The sequence below is a fragment of the Leucopleurus acutus genome (assembly GCF_964270905.1).
Source record: "Leucopleurus acutus genome assembly, chromosome: 7".
In the NCBI taxonomy this organism is placed as follows: domain Eukaryota; kingdom Metazoa; phylum Chordata; class Mammalia; order Artiodactyla; family Delphinidae; genus Leucopleurus; species Leucopleurus acutus.
Window position 1 is genome coordinate 31479064 of NC_139150.1, and position 15407 is coordinate 31494470.

The 15407-nt window shown below is 37.1% G+C and overlaps 1 protein-coding gene across 1 annotated transcript in view; it reads right to left on the reverse strand.

The window, feature by feature from the left end:
• Nucleotides 1-15407, reverse strand: part of TMEFF1 (transmembrane protein with EGF like and two follistatin like domains 1) — a gene marked incomplete at its 5' end in the record, with an annotated part of 92503 nt that overhangs the window by 27893 nt on the left and 49203 nt on the right. Inside the window, one exon of the mRNA XM_082843199.1 lies at nucleotides 1189-1337. Within this exon, the coding sequence (XP_082699325.1) occupies nucleotides 1189-1337 (149 nt within the window). The remainder of the gene's footprint in view (nucleotides 1-1188; nucleotides 1338-15407) is intronic.

Sequence of the window (15407 nt, forward strand, 5' to 3'; positions counted from 1 at the left end):
CCTACCTACACTCTAAATGCCACCCCATGAAAGAAAAGCAAACCATACTACTTCTTCCACCTATAAGGGGTCCCTATCAGCAGTTTCCTGTACCATGTGCACACCTGACCCCCACGTGGCAATCCTATGATGAGCTTCTTGGGCATTCTTCGGCAGCTTAGACCACAGATATTGCAATCAGTTGTTCAGTATTTCACAAATAGCTTGCTATCAGTATAAAGTAGCAAACTTTGGCTTGCAACTTTCTTCCCTTAGCTCAGATAAAAACATATCCCTTTAATAAGTCCAAAAAAGGGACGGGGCTTAGAGGGAGGGTGGGTTAGACTTCGTAAGCAGGAAAGATGCACAATTCTAGGCCATGAGAATGTGTGGGGCCCTTGTTTGTTACTAGGAAATGATATATTATTTCAGCCCATGTGTGTATTACTGAGGAAGAAGGTTGAAAAACTGTGCCTTTAGTGACTGGATACTTCTAGTAGGAAAAGAAACCAAAATTCATTCTTAGTTGGTATCATGGCTTCTAAATGATGGCAAGAAGAGAAAAAGAATTTTAAACTGAAGGTAATAATTTTTCCTTACACTCTATAACTTCACGCCAAAATCTCTAACAGTATATAATATGTAGGAGCAAAAACTACAGAGAAAATGTGAAAACAAAGTAAACTATTATTCTCTAGAAAAAAAGATGAAAAAAAATATGGTTGGGACTTTCCTGGTGGGCCAGTAGTTAAGACCCTGTGCTGCCACTGCAAGGAGCATGGGTTTGATCCCTAGTCCAGGAACGAAGGTCCCACATGACACGTGGCGCAGCCAAAGAAAACAATATGGTAATACTTTTACTATAATTAAAATAAGCTAATTCTTAAGCAACTAAAATCATTACAAATTTGAGACAACTTTCAAGAACTATAAATATATCTACAAGTCCATGTTAGGATCAGCTTAGTAACTAAATAAGTAAACCAAGACCATTGTTTGTATCTTGAGGTAATGAAAATAAGTGGGGAAAAAAAAGCTAAGTTAGTAACAGAACAAAGAAATTCTAAAATATATAGTAATAAAAAAATAAAGCATCAAAGATTTCTCATTTTCCAAATTTGGAACACTACCAAAATGTACAAATAAGACTGCAGACATGTGATATTCAATATTAAAGACAGGTCTCTAGATAAGTAGAATGAATTTTACCTGTGCAATGACCAAGATGCCTTATATCAATTTGTTCTTGTTTTATACAAGATGCTTCTCGAACAAAACAGGGATTGTTATAGGAACTCCCATCAGAAGCACACACAGGATTAAAACTGTATCCACTGCAATCTATATTACATACACACCTGTTGGAAAAAAACAAAAATTACCTATATTTTACAACCAAAGTATTTCACAATGCTGTAACAGCAAAAATGAGCAATTCTTTTTTTTTTTTACTTTTTAACTTTTTTATTGAGGTATAGTTGGTTTACAGTATTACATTAATTTCAGGTGTACAACACAGTGATTCAATATTTTTAGAGATTATTCTCCATTTAAAGTTATTATACAATATTGGCTATATTCCCGGTGCTGTACAATATAACCTTGTAGCTTATTTATCTTATACATAGTAGTTTGTAAGCAATTCTTTTTCTGCTTTCTGTAACAGAAGTCAATACATTGTTTTAAGTCACTGATAAAAGTTTAAGCCAAGTGACTGCTCAGCTAACAGTTTCTTTCAGGTGAGAATTTAGAGATAATTTCATCCAGATATTATTAATCCAGTGGTTTCTCTAAAATTTTCATATCTAAAGATAATAATCAAGGAATGTCAAATGTCAACAACATTAGTTAGAAAGCAACATGGTATAGCAGAAAGGACACAGAATTATAAGTCAAATATCATGAATCAGGCTTCCTTGGTGGCGCAGTGGTTAAGAATCCACCTGCCAATGCAGGGGACATAGGTTCAAGCCCTGGTCTCGGAAGATCCCACATGCCACGGAGCAACTAAGCCCGTGTGCCACAACTACTGAGCCTGCATTCTAGAGCCCACGAGTCACAACTACTGAAGCCTGCGCACCTAGGGCCCGTGCTCCGCAACAAGAGAAGCCACTGCAATGAGAAGCCCGTGCACTGCAACCAAGAGTAGCCCCCGCTCTCCACAACTAGAGAAAGCCTGCGCACAGCAACAAAGACACAATGCAGCCAAAAATAAAAATAAATAAAATAAATAAATTTATTTAAAAAGTCATGAATCTAAATCCTAGCCCAACTAATAACCAGATTTGTGTCCATATTCTCCTTCTAAGTCTTAGTTTACTGATCTGTAAAACAGAGGTAATAATATATGTAACCTTACCAAATAATTGGGAAGATTAAAAAACATAATAGATATAAAACATGTAAAATAGAAGACCCTCAAAATTGTTTCCTAGCTGCACATCCACCTGTAAAACTGACTGTCCACTTAACACTGAGACTGCATTATAGAGAAGGCCAAGAAAGTCCAAGGTATCGTCACTCCTCTCAAGGACAGTAAAATCTAACTGGGAATATAAAAATAAAAAACACAGAGACTCTCCTGCTTCCAGCAACATGGTGAACTCAGAACCTGTACTAATCCTCCTAATGAAAACAACAAAAAATACTGGACGAAATATTTCAAAACGTCCTCAAATGCATTCATAAGTTGTCAAGAAAGCAAGGAATTTTAAGACAAAAGTTATATGAAGACAGGAATAGAGAAAGGTCAGTTAAGTTTACTAAAGCTGATTTTCACCTTGAAGGCATTTACCAAACTAGGTAAATTCAATTATCAATTTTTTGGTTTTGTAGGCCTCTGAGAACAGAAGATGAATAATACTGACCTACCTAAGGTAGAGAGTCTAAAGACCCTAGAAAAAAGCATGAGGGTAGAGTATAAATGAGATGCCATATTCCAAGGGGACTGTTTTAAAGGAAAAAAATATTCTGCTGTGGTTTACACAGCATTGAAGAGAGGGGGAAAAAACATCTCCCCAAGAATTCAAAAGTATAAGCCAGCCCTCACATGAGTAATTACGACTTAAAATACTACTTGGGTGTTCTGAAAAACCTCAAGTCCAGCATTTATTTTAAGAGTCAAAGACTGGAAGGGGCCCTAGACAACTGACAAAAGTAAATGCAATCCTCTCTGTAGAAACCCAACTTTATTATCCTAGACCTCAAACATTTCCAAGATACAGTTCTGAGCAAAACAAGTATATCACACACATGCTCACTCACTCTCATACCCACAAGAGACAAGGAAATAAAACACCATGGGCAGAGCAAGCTGATATGAAAAAGAAACAAAGAGAACTTCTAATAAATAAAGAATGCACTGTTAGAAATAAAAAATTCATGGGCAGATTTAACAGGAGATTAGATAAACTAAAGGTGAATCCGTGAACTGGAAGACAGGTCAGAGGAAACTACTCAGACCATGGCAGAGTCAAAGAGACAGAACATATGAAAAAAAAATTAAGAGACATGGAAGACAGAGTCACAAGAGCTAATAAAAATCTGATTGGAGTTCCAGATGAGTTAAAAGAATAAGGTGGGGGCAATATTCTCAGCAATTTCTCAAACTTTCTAAAACTAAAGAAAGATACTAATCTAAATAACCAAGAAGCTTAATAAATTCTAAACAGGATTATTAAAAAGGAATCCAGACAGTGAAATATCACAGTGGAATTTCTGTAACAACAGCAACAAAATAATATTTTAAAAGCAGCCAGAAAGAAGAGAAAGATTACATTCAAAGAAGCAACAAGAGAGACAGGTGTCTTCAAAAGCAATACTGAAGCCAAATTGTTTATTTATAGCCAAAAGACAGTGAAATAATACCTGCAATGTGCTGGGATAAAATAGAATTCTATGTAAAAAGATCTATCTTTCATGGTTAAGTGTAAAATAAAAATAATTTGGAAGAAGTAAAAATTTAGAGTTTGTCACCTGCCAACTGTCAATAAGGGAAATTATACAGGCAGTAGAAAAATGATCCTACAAGTAAGATCTGAGATGCAAACATAAATGAAGAACAAAAGTGTAAATATATAGGTAATATTAACAAAATACTGACAATATAAAATAATGACAACAATGCTAGGTGCTGCTAAATTTTTTTTAAAACAGTAAATTAAAATATTGATAGCATACAAATTGGGAGGGACTGAAATTACAGTATTTTAAGAAGAGCAAAGATATTGATGACTTTTAGACTGCAATAAGTTGAATAAGCATGTTAATGCTAAGGTTACCACCAAAAGGAGTATGTATAACACTGAAACTAATAGAGAAAAAAAATTCAAAAGAATGCAAGAAAGGAGAAACGAACAGAAAGCAAGACAAAAGTACAAAATAAGATTTTTTAAAAATCAAAGTACATCAGTATTTATTTTATATATATATATATATTAATTCTTACCCTTTATTTATTTATTTATTTTGGCCATGCCACAGGGCTTATGGAATCTTAGTTCCCCAACCAGTGATTGAACCTGGGCCCAAGGCAGTGAAAGTGCCAAGTTCTAACCACTGGACCACCAGGGAATTCCCTATAATATATTTAAGTGAACTAAACTTTCTAGTTAAAATACAAAGATAGTTAGGCTGGATAAAAATACAAAAGCCAGCTATATGCTGCTTGAAAGGTACACATTCAACTATAATGATATGGGTAGTTGCCAGGGGCTGGGGGAGGGGGGAATGGGGGGGTTACTGTTTAATAGATATAGTTTCAGTTTTACAAGATTAAAAGAGTTTTAGAGATGGATGGTGGTGATGATAGCACAACATTATGAATATATTTAATACCACTGGACAGCACACTTAAAAATAGTTAAGATGGTTAATTTTATTATGTGTATTGTACCAAAATAAAAGAATTGTGAGAGAAATATCATACCTGGAATGGAAGAAACCTAGTATGGCTATATATCTTGGCTATATATCTATATATATGTCAAACATAAGAGACTTCAGGGCAGAAAAGATTTATGAGAAAGAAGATCCCTCATAATAATAAATTTTATTCACCAGGAAGATATAATTCTAAATATTTTTAAACAGCCTCAAAATCTATAAAGCAAAAACTGATAAAATCACAATGAGAAACAGCCAAATCTCCCACAGTAGATTTGAACGTGCATCTCTCTGTAACTCATATATCAAGCAGATAAAATATCAGTAAAACTGAAATAACTGGAGATGAAAGGACATAATGCTGGGATTCTCTTTAAAATACTTCCCCCAAAAAAGGTGGAGGGAGGGCTTCCCTGGTGGCGCAGTGGTTGAGAGTCCGCCTGCCGATGCAGGGAACACGGGTTCGTGCCCCGGTCTGGGAGGATCCCAAATGCCGCGGAGTGGCTGGGCCCGTGAGCCATGGCCGCTAAGCCTGTGTGTCCAGAGCCTGTGCTCCACGACGGGAGAGGCCACAACAGTGAGAGGCTCGCGTACCACAAAAAAAGAAAAAAAAAAAAGGTGGAGGGAAAAAGAGATAAAATAAAATTGGATTTTTTACACTAACTGAAACTGAGTGATGGGTATATGGGGAGGGGTCCACTTTATTTTTTTCTCCTCTTCTACATGTTTGAAGATTTCGTTAATTCCTGGTGAATTAAAGACCTAAATGTGAAAGGCAAAACTACAAAAGACTTAGAAGATCAAACATAAGAGACCAATAAATTTAACTTTGAAATAAAGAACACCTCACAAAGAGAATAAAAACGACAATCTGCAAACAAACAAAAAAACTACAGCCCGTGTAACCAGCAAATAATCAGTATCCAGAATACATAGAAAAATTAATTTAGGGCTTCCCTGGTGGCACAGTGATTGAGAGTCCACCTGCCGATGCAGAGGACGCGGGTTCGTGCCCCGGTCCGGGAAGATCCCACATGCCGCAGAGCGGCAGGGCCCATGAGCCATGGCCGCTGAGCCTGCGCGTCTGGAGCCTGTGCTCTGCAACGGGAGAGGCCACAACAGTGAGAGGCCCGCGTACCGCAAAAAAAAAAAAAAAAAAATTAATTTAAAAAATGACATAGAACTTGGAAGCATATAAAAACAATATATGTAAGAAGGTGTTCAATCTGCTCAATAATCAAAAAAATGTAAATTTAAACCACAATGAGATACCATCACATTCACTAAACAGCAAAAATTAAGAGAACAATACCAAGTGTTTACAAGGATGAGGAGCAAAGGGAATTCTTATCCTCTGCTGAAGGGAGAACTTACTGGTACAACCACTTTGGAAAACAGGCATTACCAGGAAAAGCTAGACATGCACATGCCCAATAATTCCACTCCTGAGTAAGGCCCTTGAAAATCTCTTACACATGTGCACCAGAAGACATGCATATGTTCACAGAGCATTATTCATGAGAACAGAAGACTGGAAACAATCCAAATGTCCATCAACATTAAAATGGACTATAAAAGGATGTGGAAACGTTAAGCAACTGAATTCAACTAAGCAACTATGAGCATTAACATGAATAAATCTTAAAAACATAATGCTGAGCAAAAGAAGATACACATAGTATGACTCCACTTACATAAAACTCAAAATCAAACAAAAGCCAAGTAATATATTATTAGGAGGGTTATCATGTGATAAAACTATAAGGAAAGCAAAGGAATGATTTCCACAAAATGCAATAGAGTGGGTGGATCAAAGAAAGATGCAGCTGGGGAGGGTCACAGGGCTGGGGGCAGCTCTAAAGTATTGACAATACCCTATATTTCTTGGCTTGGAAGGCAGGAGTCACAATTTGTTTCATTTTTGCACATTAAACTAAATGTGTAAGTTTTTCATAAACTTTTCAATATATGCTGTTTCACAATTTAAAAATTAAGGCACCATAAAAAAACTTTAAATTCATAAGAATATTTACTAACAAGTCAAAAATGGCTTTTACATTTTTAAAGGGGTGGGGAGGGAGAATATGTGACAGAGACCATATGTGGCCCCCAAAATGTAAAATATTTACCATCTGGTCCTTTATAGAAAAATTTTGCCGACTCCAGGTTTAAGGAATAAATGGTGGCCAATGGAAGAAAGTATTACAGAACAGTTTCAGGGATGAGAAAAGGCTGAGCAACAAAGGCAAGATCCCGAACCAATCTAGTAAGGAGAAACGAGTGACTCAGAAGAGGGCACTACAGCTCAACAGGAACCTCCTTGATCACGTGTAGAAAAGGTCCATGTAAGACCAAGAGCTGTGAGAACAACCATTGCTAATGTTTTCAATAGCATGTGACAAAAGAAAATGAAACCACCATCTCAAGGAACGTCCAGCTCAGTGAGGAGAGGAGGACAGTATTAGACCCTAGAGGCTGCTGACACCACTGATTACAGCGGTTCCCCGTGTCTGCAGACTGGCAACGGCAGCAGAGGGCAGGATGCTCAAGCACAGGAGTGTGCACTAAAATGGAAAGAAATCGCTTCAGCAAACACGTCAAATTCAAAACATTTAACAACCATTTACTCTGCACCTACTGTGCAGGGATAGTCACATTTGCCTCTTTAATCATGACAACAAATTATGAACAGGGAAGCTGAATATGAAAGACATTAAAAACCCTTAGATCACAAATCTAATGAGTGACTGAGATGGTGTTCTCCCCACTCATCACAGTTGTCACATAAAACAGACATCTCAGCAAGGAAAGTGACAGATGAAAGGAGATAAGTAGTTATTTTCCACACTTATACCATGAAAAATCTTTTCATTAAATTGGTCTTGCTTTTCTCTCAAACACACCAGGAACACTCCTGCCTCAGGGCTTCCCCTCTTCCCGGAACACTTTTCCCTCAAACATCCACTCGGTTTGATCCCTCACCTTTTTCAAGTTTTATCTCAAAATATTAAATGAACAGCCAAAAGTTAAATCACTAAGCATCTATTTAAGAAATTAGAAAAAGAGCCATGGAATAAATCCAGTGAAAACAAAAAAAGAAGGGGAAAAATATAGATGACACGGATATGGATACAGATTTATAGATACATCTAAACAGAAATAGAAAACAAAGTTACAACAGAGAAGATCAATAAAGCCAAAAGTTGGTCCTTTGAAAAGACTTTCAAATCAACAAAGCAGGATGAGAGAAAAAACAGTATCTGGACTTAAAAAGACTATAGATTATGGTTTAAAAGATAATAAAAGTTTATTGTAAACAACTTTATGCCAGCAAATTTGAAAACTCTGGTGAAATGAATAGCCTTTAAAAAATATTAACTATTAAATTTGACCAAAAAAGAAATAGAAGCTGAATGGTACTAAAATCATTAAAGAAATCAGTTTAAAAAATGTCCCTCAAAGACAGCATCAGATCCAGGTGTTTTTTTAAAAAGAGTTCATGAACACATTCATTCCAGTCATTCAATAAATAGACATTTCTATTCTTACACAAAATCATCCAGAGAATAGAAAGCACACTTACTAATTCATTTTATAAGGCCATATGACCCCCAAAACAAGTTAAAGTAACAGATTAAAACTCACTGAATAAAAATGAATAAAAGAAAACCTCATACTTATAGCAGATAGAATACCAATAATGCAAGCCACAAAAACATACTGCAATCATAAAACAAAAATAGGATGCTATGAAAAAAGAGCACCATGAGAACAAAAACGAGCTCTTAGAAATTGAAAAGTACAGGAGAAATGACAAATTCAAAAAAACAGCAAAAATTTTTCTAAATAGAAAATAGGAGAGAAAAGAAAATTAAAGGACTAGTCCAGAATGTCCAGCATCCAAATAACAGAAATACCAGAAATAGAAAAGAGAGGAAAGGAAGTCATCAAAGAACTAACTGAAGAAAATTTCTCAAATCAGAAGTCAGTAAGATTCTAGGAACTGTGAAATTTCGTTATACTGAGGACCAAAAGGAGATTCTACATGCTTCAATAGAGAGAAAACAAATCATATACAAAGGACCATGAATCAGAGTGGTTTCAGACTTCAACTGGAAGCTAGAAGCCAACAGAGCAATGCTTTCACAATTCTGAGGGAAAATTATCTGCCACCTAGAATTATGCACTCACCAAGTCATAAGTCAAGTATTAGGTGTAGGATAAAAACACCTTAAATATAAGGTCTCATCTTGTACCCTTTCTCAAGAACCTACTGAAAGATATACTATAACGGAAGAGTAAAACAAAAAAGTTAAAGGTAAAAAAAGCAAGAAACAGGATATCCTATGTAGGAGAGAGGTAAAGGAATTTCTAGGATGATGCTTGTGGTATAACAAAAAATATGTTTAGTCTTTGTCCCCTGCTCCTGGCAGAGCTCCTAAAACCCTTGGAACTTTGACAAAAGAGTCTTTTGTATGCTAATGAGATGACTCAGCTCTTTCCTTAATTCTAAGTCATTTTAGCAAATTATAGAACCTTAAGCGAGGTCTTAGGAACCTCCAGATTCATAGTATCCTGGGCAGAAGTGCAGGGAACCTCATTTGCAGCTGGTGTCTAAAACGGGGGCAATTTGTGGGTCTAAGCCCTTACCCTGTGGGGTCTGTGCTGACTCCAAGAAGTGCATAAAAGAAATGAATTGTAGGACACCCAGTTGGTGAAGGAGAAATGGAGAACTGATTGTTGTTGGAAAAGACACAACATTGAAGGAAGATTCCAAGATGACAGCTATATTAAGAGGGCAACCAGTCCACATTGAATTTTTTTGTTTTGTTTTAATTTTTGGCTGCATTGGGTCTTCACTGCTGCGCACGGGCTTTCTCTAGTTGCGGTGAGTGGGGGCTACTCTTCATTGCAGTGCGCGGGCTTCTCATTGCAGTGGCTTCTCTTGTTGCAGAGCACGGGGCTCTAGGCACGCAGGCTTCAGTAGTTGCGGCACAGGGGCTCAGTAGTTGCGGCACGCGGGCACTAGAGCGCAGGTTCAGTAGTTGTGGCGCACGGGCTTAGTTGCTCCATGGCATGTGGGATCTTCCCGGACCAGAGATCAAACCCATGTCCTCTGCATTGGCAGGCAGATTCTTAACCACTGAGCCACCAGGGAGTTCCCCACACTGAAATATTGATAATTTCACTCTGTGGACAGTTGTATTGCTAGATGCCATTACCAAGATGCCTACTGCCCTCTTTTTAGCCAGAGAAGAGAATGCCCAGGTAAGCCTGGCTCAGATTCTTAATTGTACTTGCCTTGATGAAGTTCCTGCTCTCCCCTTCATGTCAACTACCTGAACCAAACGAGCACACTCATTTAACTGACGTGCTCCTGAGAGCTGGAGGTCAGCTACAGTGAGACTGGAAGTAGAAAACACAGAGCAGTCCACTCTCTGACCACATTTCTGCCAATCATCCATACCTGGTGACATGAGAATCCTACCAGATGTCTCAACTATGAGCCCTATGACATTCCCCATAACACTCAGGGTCTTGCCCACCCACTTCCCCAGAAGGGAATCTTGTAAACCAGGAAGCCAAAAGTCAGACTCTGACACAGACTGTTCAATGTGTCTTTTTCCGTAAGCCTTCATCTAACAGTGCCAGCTAAGTCAACACTCGGTACTGTGAATTTGGCAATATTCTATTTTGTACCCTAGATGTGAGGTATATAGATGTAGTATTCTCTAAATTGCATGTGTATGTTTTAAACACATCTGTATGCAAAATGTACATTTTACAAAAAAAGTTTTAAATAAAGAGTAGAGCAGTATGTATAGTGCACTGCCATTAGTTTAAAAAAAGGAAAGGAAGAGAATTCGTGTACATACATGCTTGTACATGCAAAAAATACCTCTGGGAGATGAAGAAACAGATCACAGTGACTGCCTCTAGTGAAGACAATTGGGTAGCTGAGGATCAGGGGTGGGGTGGGAAACAGACCTTTTACTGTAAAGCCTTTTAAAGCTTTTGAATTTCTAACACTATGAATTTCAAAGGCATGAATGCATACATACATACATGAATAAATTCAATGACTTCTCTGATTTAGCTCTAGGATTTTGGCAAATCACAACTCTGAGTCTTTAATAATAGTGATAATACCTCAAACACTGGTGACAGAATCAAATAAGCTTTTGTAAAAAGCCCTTTGAAATAATTAAATACTATGTATATCTGAAAGGTATTATTATTGAAAAATATCTATCCTATCTCTTCCTTTCCCCTTACTGTGCATAGAAAGTGTCATTCCTTCTCCATATGGTAAGTTTTATTTAGCAGTTAGGAAAACACTGGCTTCAACTAATTCATGTGAAGTTATTTAGATTTCATAAACACCTAACGAAGACTGCAACAAGTTCACCTGCTACAAATTCCTCATAATACTACTAGTCCTTTTCACACATGTTAAACCCTCACAACGAACCTTTGTGTGGCTCTAAGTGAACAGGAAAGCCCTGTGTGAACTGCCACGAGTTCAACAAGACCTATAGAGGGACCCTAAGATACGCAACCTTATGGCAAGTTCATCCAACATAGAAACCAGCAAGACAAAGTCCCTGTACTCAGGGAGCCCACAATCTGTTAGTAATCCCAACAGTATAAGTGCTATGTGGAGGTTGTTTTTCTCAAGACCAAGGGAGGAACACAGAGTTAGTCACCTAACTCATAGGGACTGCAGAAACAGCAAGGGAGGCTGCTAGGAAGAGGTGCTGAAGTCATACTTCATCCAAGCTGGAAGGAAGAGTAGGAATTAAACAAGTAGGTATACAGGGGTGGGACTTCAGGCAGACAGAATAACAGAGGCAAATCATCAAAGAGTAACAGAGCATCCAGCAAACTGCAGGAGGCCATGGGGATACTGTGTTCTGCATTTCTGGACAAAGGAGCCTGTCATTATTAACATCTGGGTTATACTTGGTATAAAATAACGTTTAATAGTGTTTATTTCCTGTTATCAGAGCCTAACGGACAACATACAATTATTTTCCCATTATAATCTAAGGGGCCTTAGTAGAAATTTATTAAACCTAAATAGTTTTAAAAGTCTAGATTCCAAATATCCAGAGTCAGGCAATGTTAAATGATGAAAATTATTGTCATCTCTGATTAGGAGGAAAGCAGAAGCGCAGAGTAGATAACGGTAGAAAAGTACTACTTTGGTTGTTCCTTTTTTTTAAAAGTATATGCAACTTCCAGAAAGGAGGACGTTAATGGAGACGACAGATGTACAGCATTACTCTCTCTGTTTAAACAACAACAACAAAATTTCATTCCACGTTCTGAGGGAGAGACTCATCAGACTGTGATAGTGGCCAGCAACTGTGTCCAAGCAGAAAATGGTACCATAAATGACAAAGATGTCCAACAGGTGAATTAACTGGTTCTCAACGTTGTCTGTCATACTGCACACCTACATGATTCTTTCTCTGAGCAACTCTGACAGCTTACATCACTCAGGGGAAAAGGGAAACAGCATCTCCAAAATGACTGACATCAAAGAGGTAGAAGAGCAGGGACAATTTCCATAAAGCACATGGCAGACAAAGTTCAAAGGAATAATTGGAGGATTTTTATAACTCGCCTGTACTGACATTATGCCAGATGATTTTACAGACTATTCAAATCGTTCATGGCAGGGATTTAGGTCAGGTATATAAAAGGTCTACCTGGCTGAAGGAGTTCTATGATTATCTGGTCCCACTGTCCAGACAAACAGCTGAGGGCTATCTTGCAGCAATAACCTCAGCCTTGGACAGGTTAGAAATATTGTTTAGATAAAGAGGGGGTGTGGTTGCTACGATTATGTAGTTTAAGAAATACAATTTTCTGTAAAGCAGGTATTGTTTCCAAGTTTTAAGACTAAGCAGAAAAAAAAAAAAGACTAAGCAGAAAGTCTAGCCACTGTATGTCACAACGGTCGCAGTGGCATACTGAAACCTCACCCATGTGGGAGTCAAATTTCTTGGAACCTCAACTACCTCGCTCTAGGTATAAATTCAAAAGGTAAGCATCAATGAAGATAGCCATCACAAACCCATGCACAGCCCCACGATGCCATTAGAGAGACACAGTGTGCTTCGGGAAGAAAGAGGAAAAAAGCCTCTCACAAGCAAAAATAATTTAAATTGTAAATAAAATAGCCACTGAGCAGACAAGAGAGACAAAATTCATGCAATATCTGACGTTCATACACTCCACAAAGAACGTATTTACTCTGATTTTACATTTAGAATGTATTCCTACATTAGATATAGTTTCTATAAGCATACTGTTTCCTATTTCAGGGAAGCAGACAGGCAATTAATAAGTTGGAGTCATCTACAGTCAGAATCACTGACAAGGCATACTGACAGCACTCAGATGCAACAGCGAAGAGCCTGACATGGGAGAAGAAAAATCAATTTTATAAAACAATGTAGAACCCAAAACACAAAGCAGAATGGAGCCTTTAGTAGGCGTGAAACAGCTACCACTAAAAACATCAGTGGCCTCTGAGAAGATCATCGTATTACACACGTGTGTGCACAACAGAATGGATAAATCTCTTGTCATGAGACCTGTGTTCTGGTTCTGCTGCTTGACCACAGCCATTCAGCTTCTTCTGAGCTCAGCTCCCCCAGTAAAATCAGGATAATACTTCCTTGCCCTACCCACTGGACAGACTGCCATAAAGAGCTGAAAAAATAATCTATATAACAGCATTTGAAAAATGTAACGAACTATACAATATATGACTCTAAGAATATGTTAGAATATGTTTTGTATACTGTTTAAGACAATATATTTAAATCAATTTCTATTTAAATGGCTAAATAAAAAACTACACTTCTCTTAATAGCAGAAAATTAACTTACATGGTACCATTTATCCCCTCCCCCAAATAGTCAGGTTTTTTCCCTACTATTAGCAAGAAGAAAAGAAGGAGTTGTAAAGCAAGAGAAAGATTTTAGCATCTGAAAAAGGATAGATTATATATATACGTATAATTGAATCACTTTGCCGTACACCTGAAACTAACACAACATTGTACATCAACCATACTTCAATAAAAAAAGAAATTTAAAAAAATAATAATAACCAACTACAAAAGGAAAAAAAAAGATTAGCTGCCCTTTGGAAACCAGATAGGTTATATATAGCATTTCTTTTGATAGGAAAGACATTTCAAAATGAGAAAAGATAAAATTTTTTTAAATGAAAATGAATACCCATACCTAAAAATGTAACATGAAATAAAATATCTATTATAGTTACGTTACAGAACAATTTTTTTAACTGTAGGTCATAATCAGTATGGAAAATATTAGAATACATTATTTTTAGTAAAGGTTAAGTATTATTTTATAGAATTTTGTTTTACTTAATATCTATTATTACTATGTATATATGTACTTATTTTCTAGGTAAAGGTACAGTTTGCTTCCTTAATGTTCTCCTATTATTGCATCAATTTCCTGGCCTGGTCTTGGTTACCTGTCCCAGTCTATCCATGTGCTCCTTAGGAAGCTCCTCAGCCTGCATGCTCCTTACTATTGGTAAGCCCTTCCCTGGTCTATGCCCACTTTCTTATGCTTAGAGCCTGTACCTGCAAGAACTGCAGTTACAAGTTCTCAAATAGACACACACAAAATGAATTTAGTATATACAACAGAGTTGCTCTGACTGGGCATAGGCTACATATTCCATCAAGAAAAGGGGTACACAGAAAGATGTGTATTTTATCATATAGATGTCATACTTGGGGCCACCTCTGAAACTACACAGAATCCATTCTACTTCCCAGCAAAAGCTCTCTATCTCTTTCAATTAAGGGATGGAAAATGAAAGCAGAGAAATGTAAAAAATAGGACTGAAGAGAGGTACTGTCAAAGGAATAACAACAGATCAACTGATCAAGCCAATCAATCACTGACAGCTCTTCTGAATCTGAACACTATTATAGAACAGTCCTGAGGAAAAATACTGAAAAGAACCAAATATCTACAAAAATACACACACACACACACACAAATGCTGGTGTTTCATCATGCATATCATCAGTACAAAGAGAGAAGAAGAGAACATAATACCTATTACCTGTTCTCTCTGCAAGTCCCCATTGCTATCATTTCTCTCATGTTCTACAGGCCAAAATCTACTTTGGAAAACATGTTCTTACAAACCAATCCACTCTGATTGAAACAGAGGGACATGTCAATCCAAGTGATCAATAATGCAGAAACAGAGCAAACTCAGGGTTTGCTGAACTCACTTTTTATTGACCGTGTCTTTTGCCAATTCTCACCTACTTTCAAACATATATCAAGTAAATTATCAGACATTTAATTTTACCAAGTGCCAGACAAATAGGTGATTCTGTACCAAAATACTGAAAATGTGGTTATCCTGATGTGTAAAACTCATTCCGGGCATAAATGCTAATTAAACCATACTACCATTGATCAGTAAAAGGCTCAAATAGTCATTTAAGGGCTGAATAAAACATGAGTCTGGAA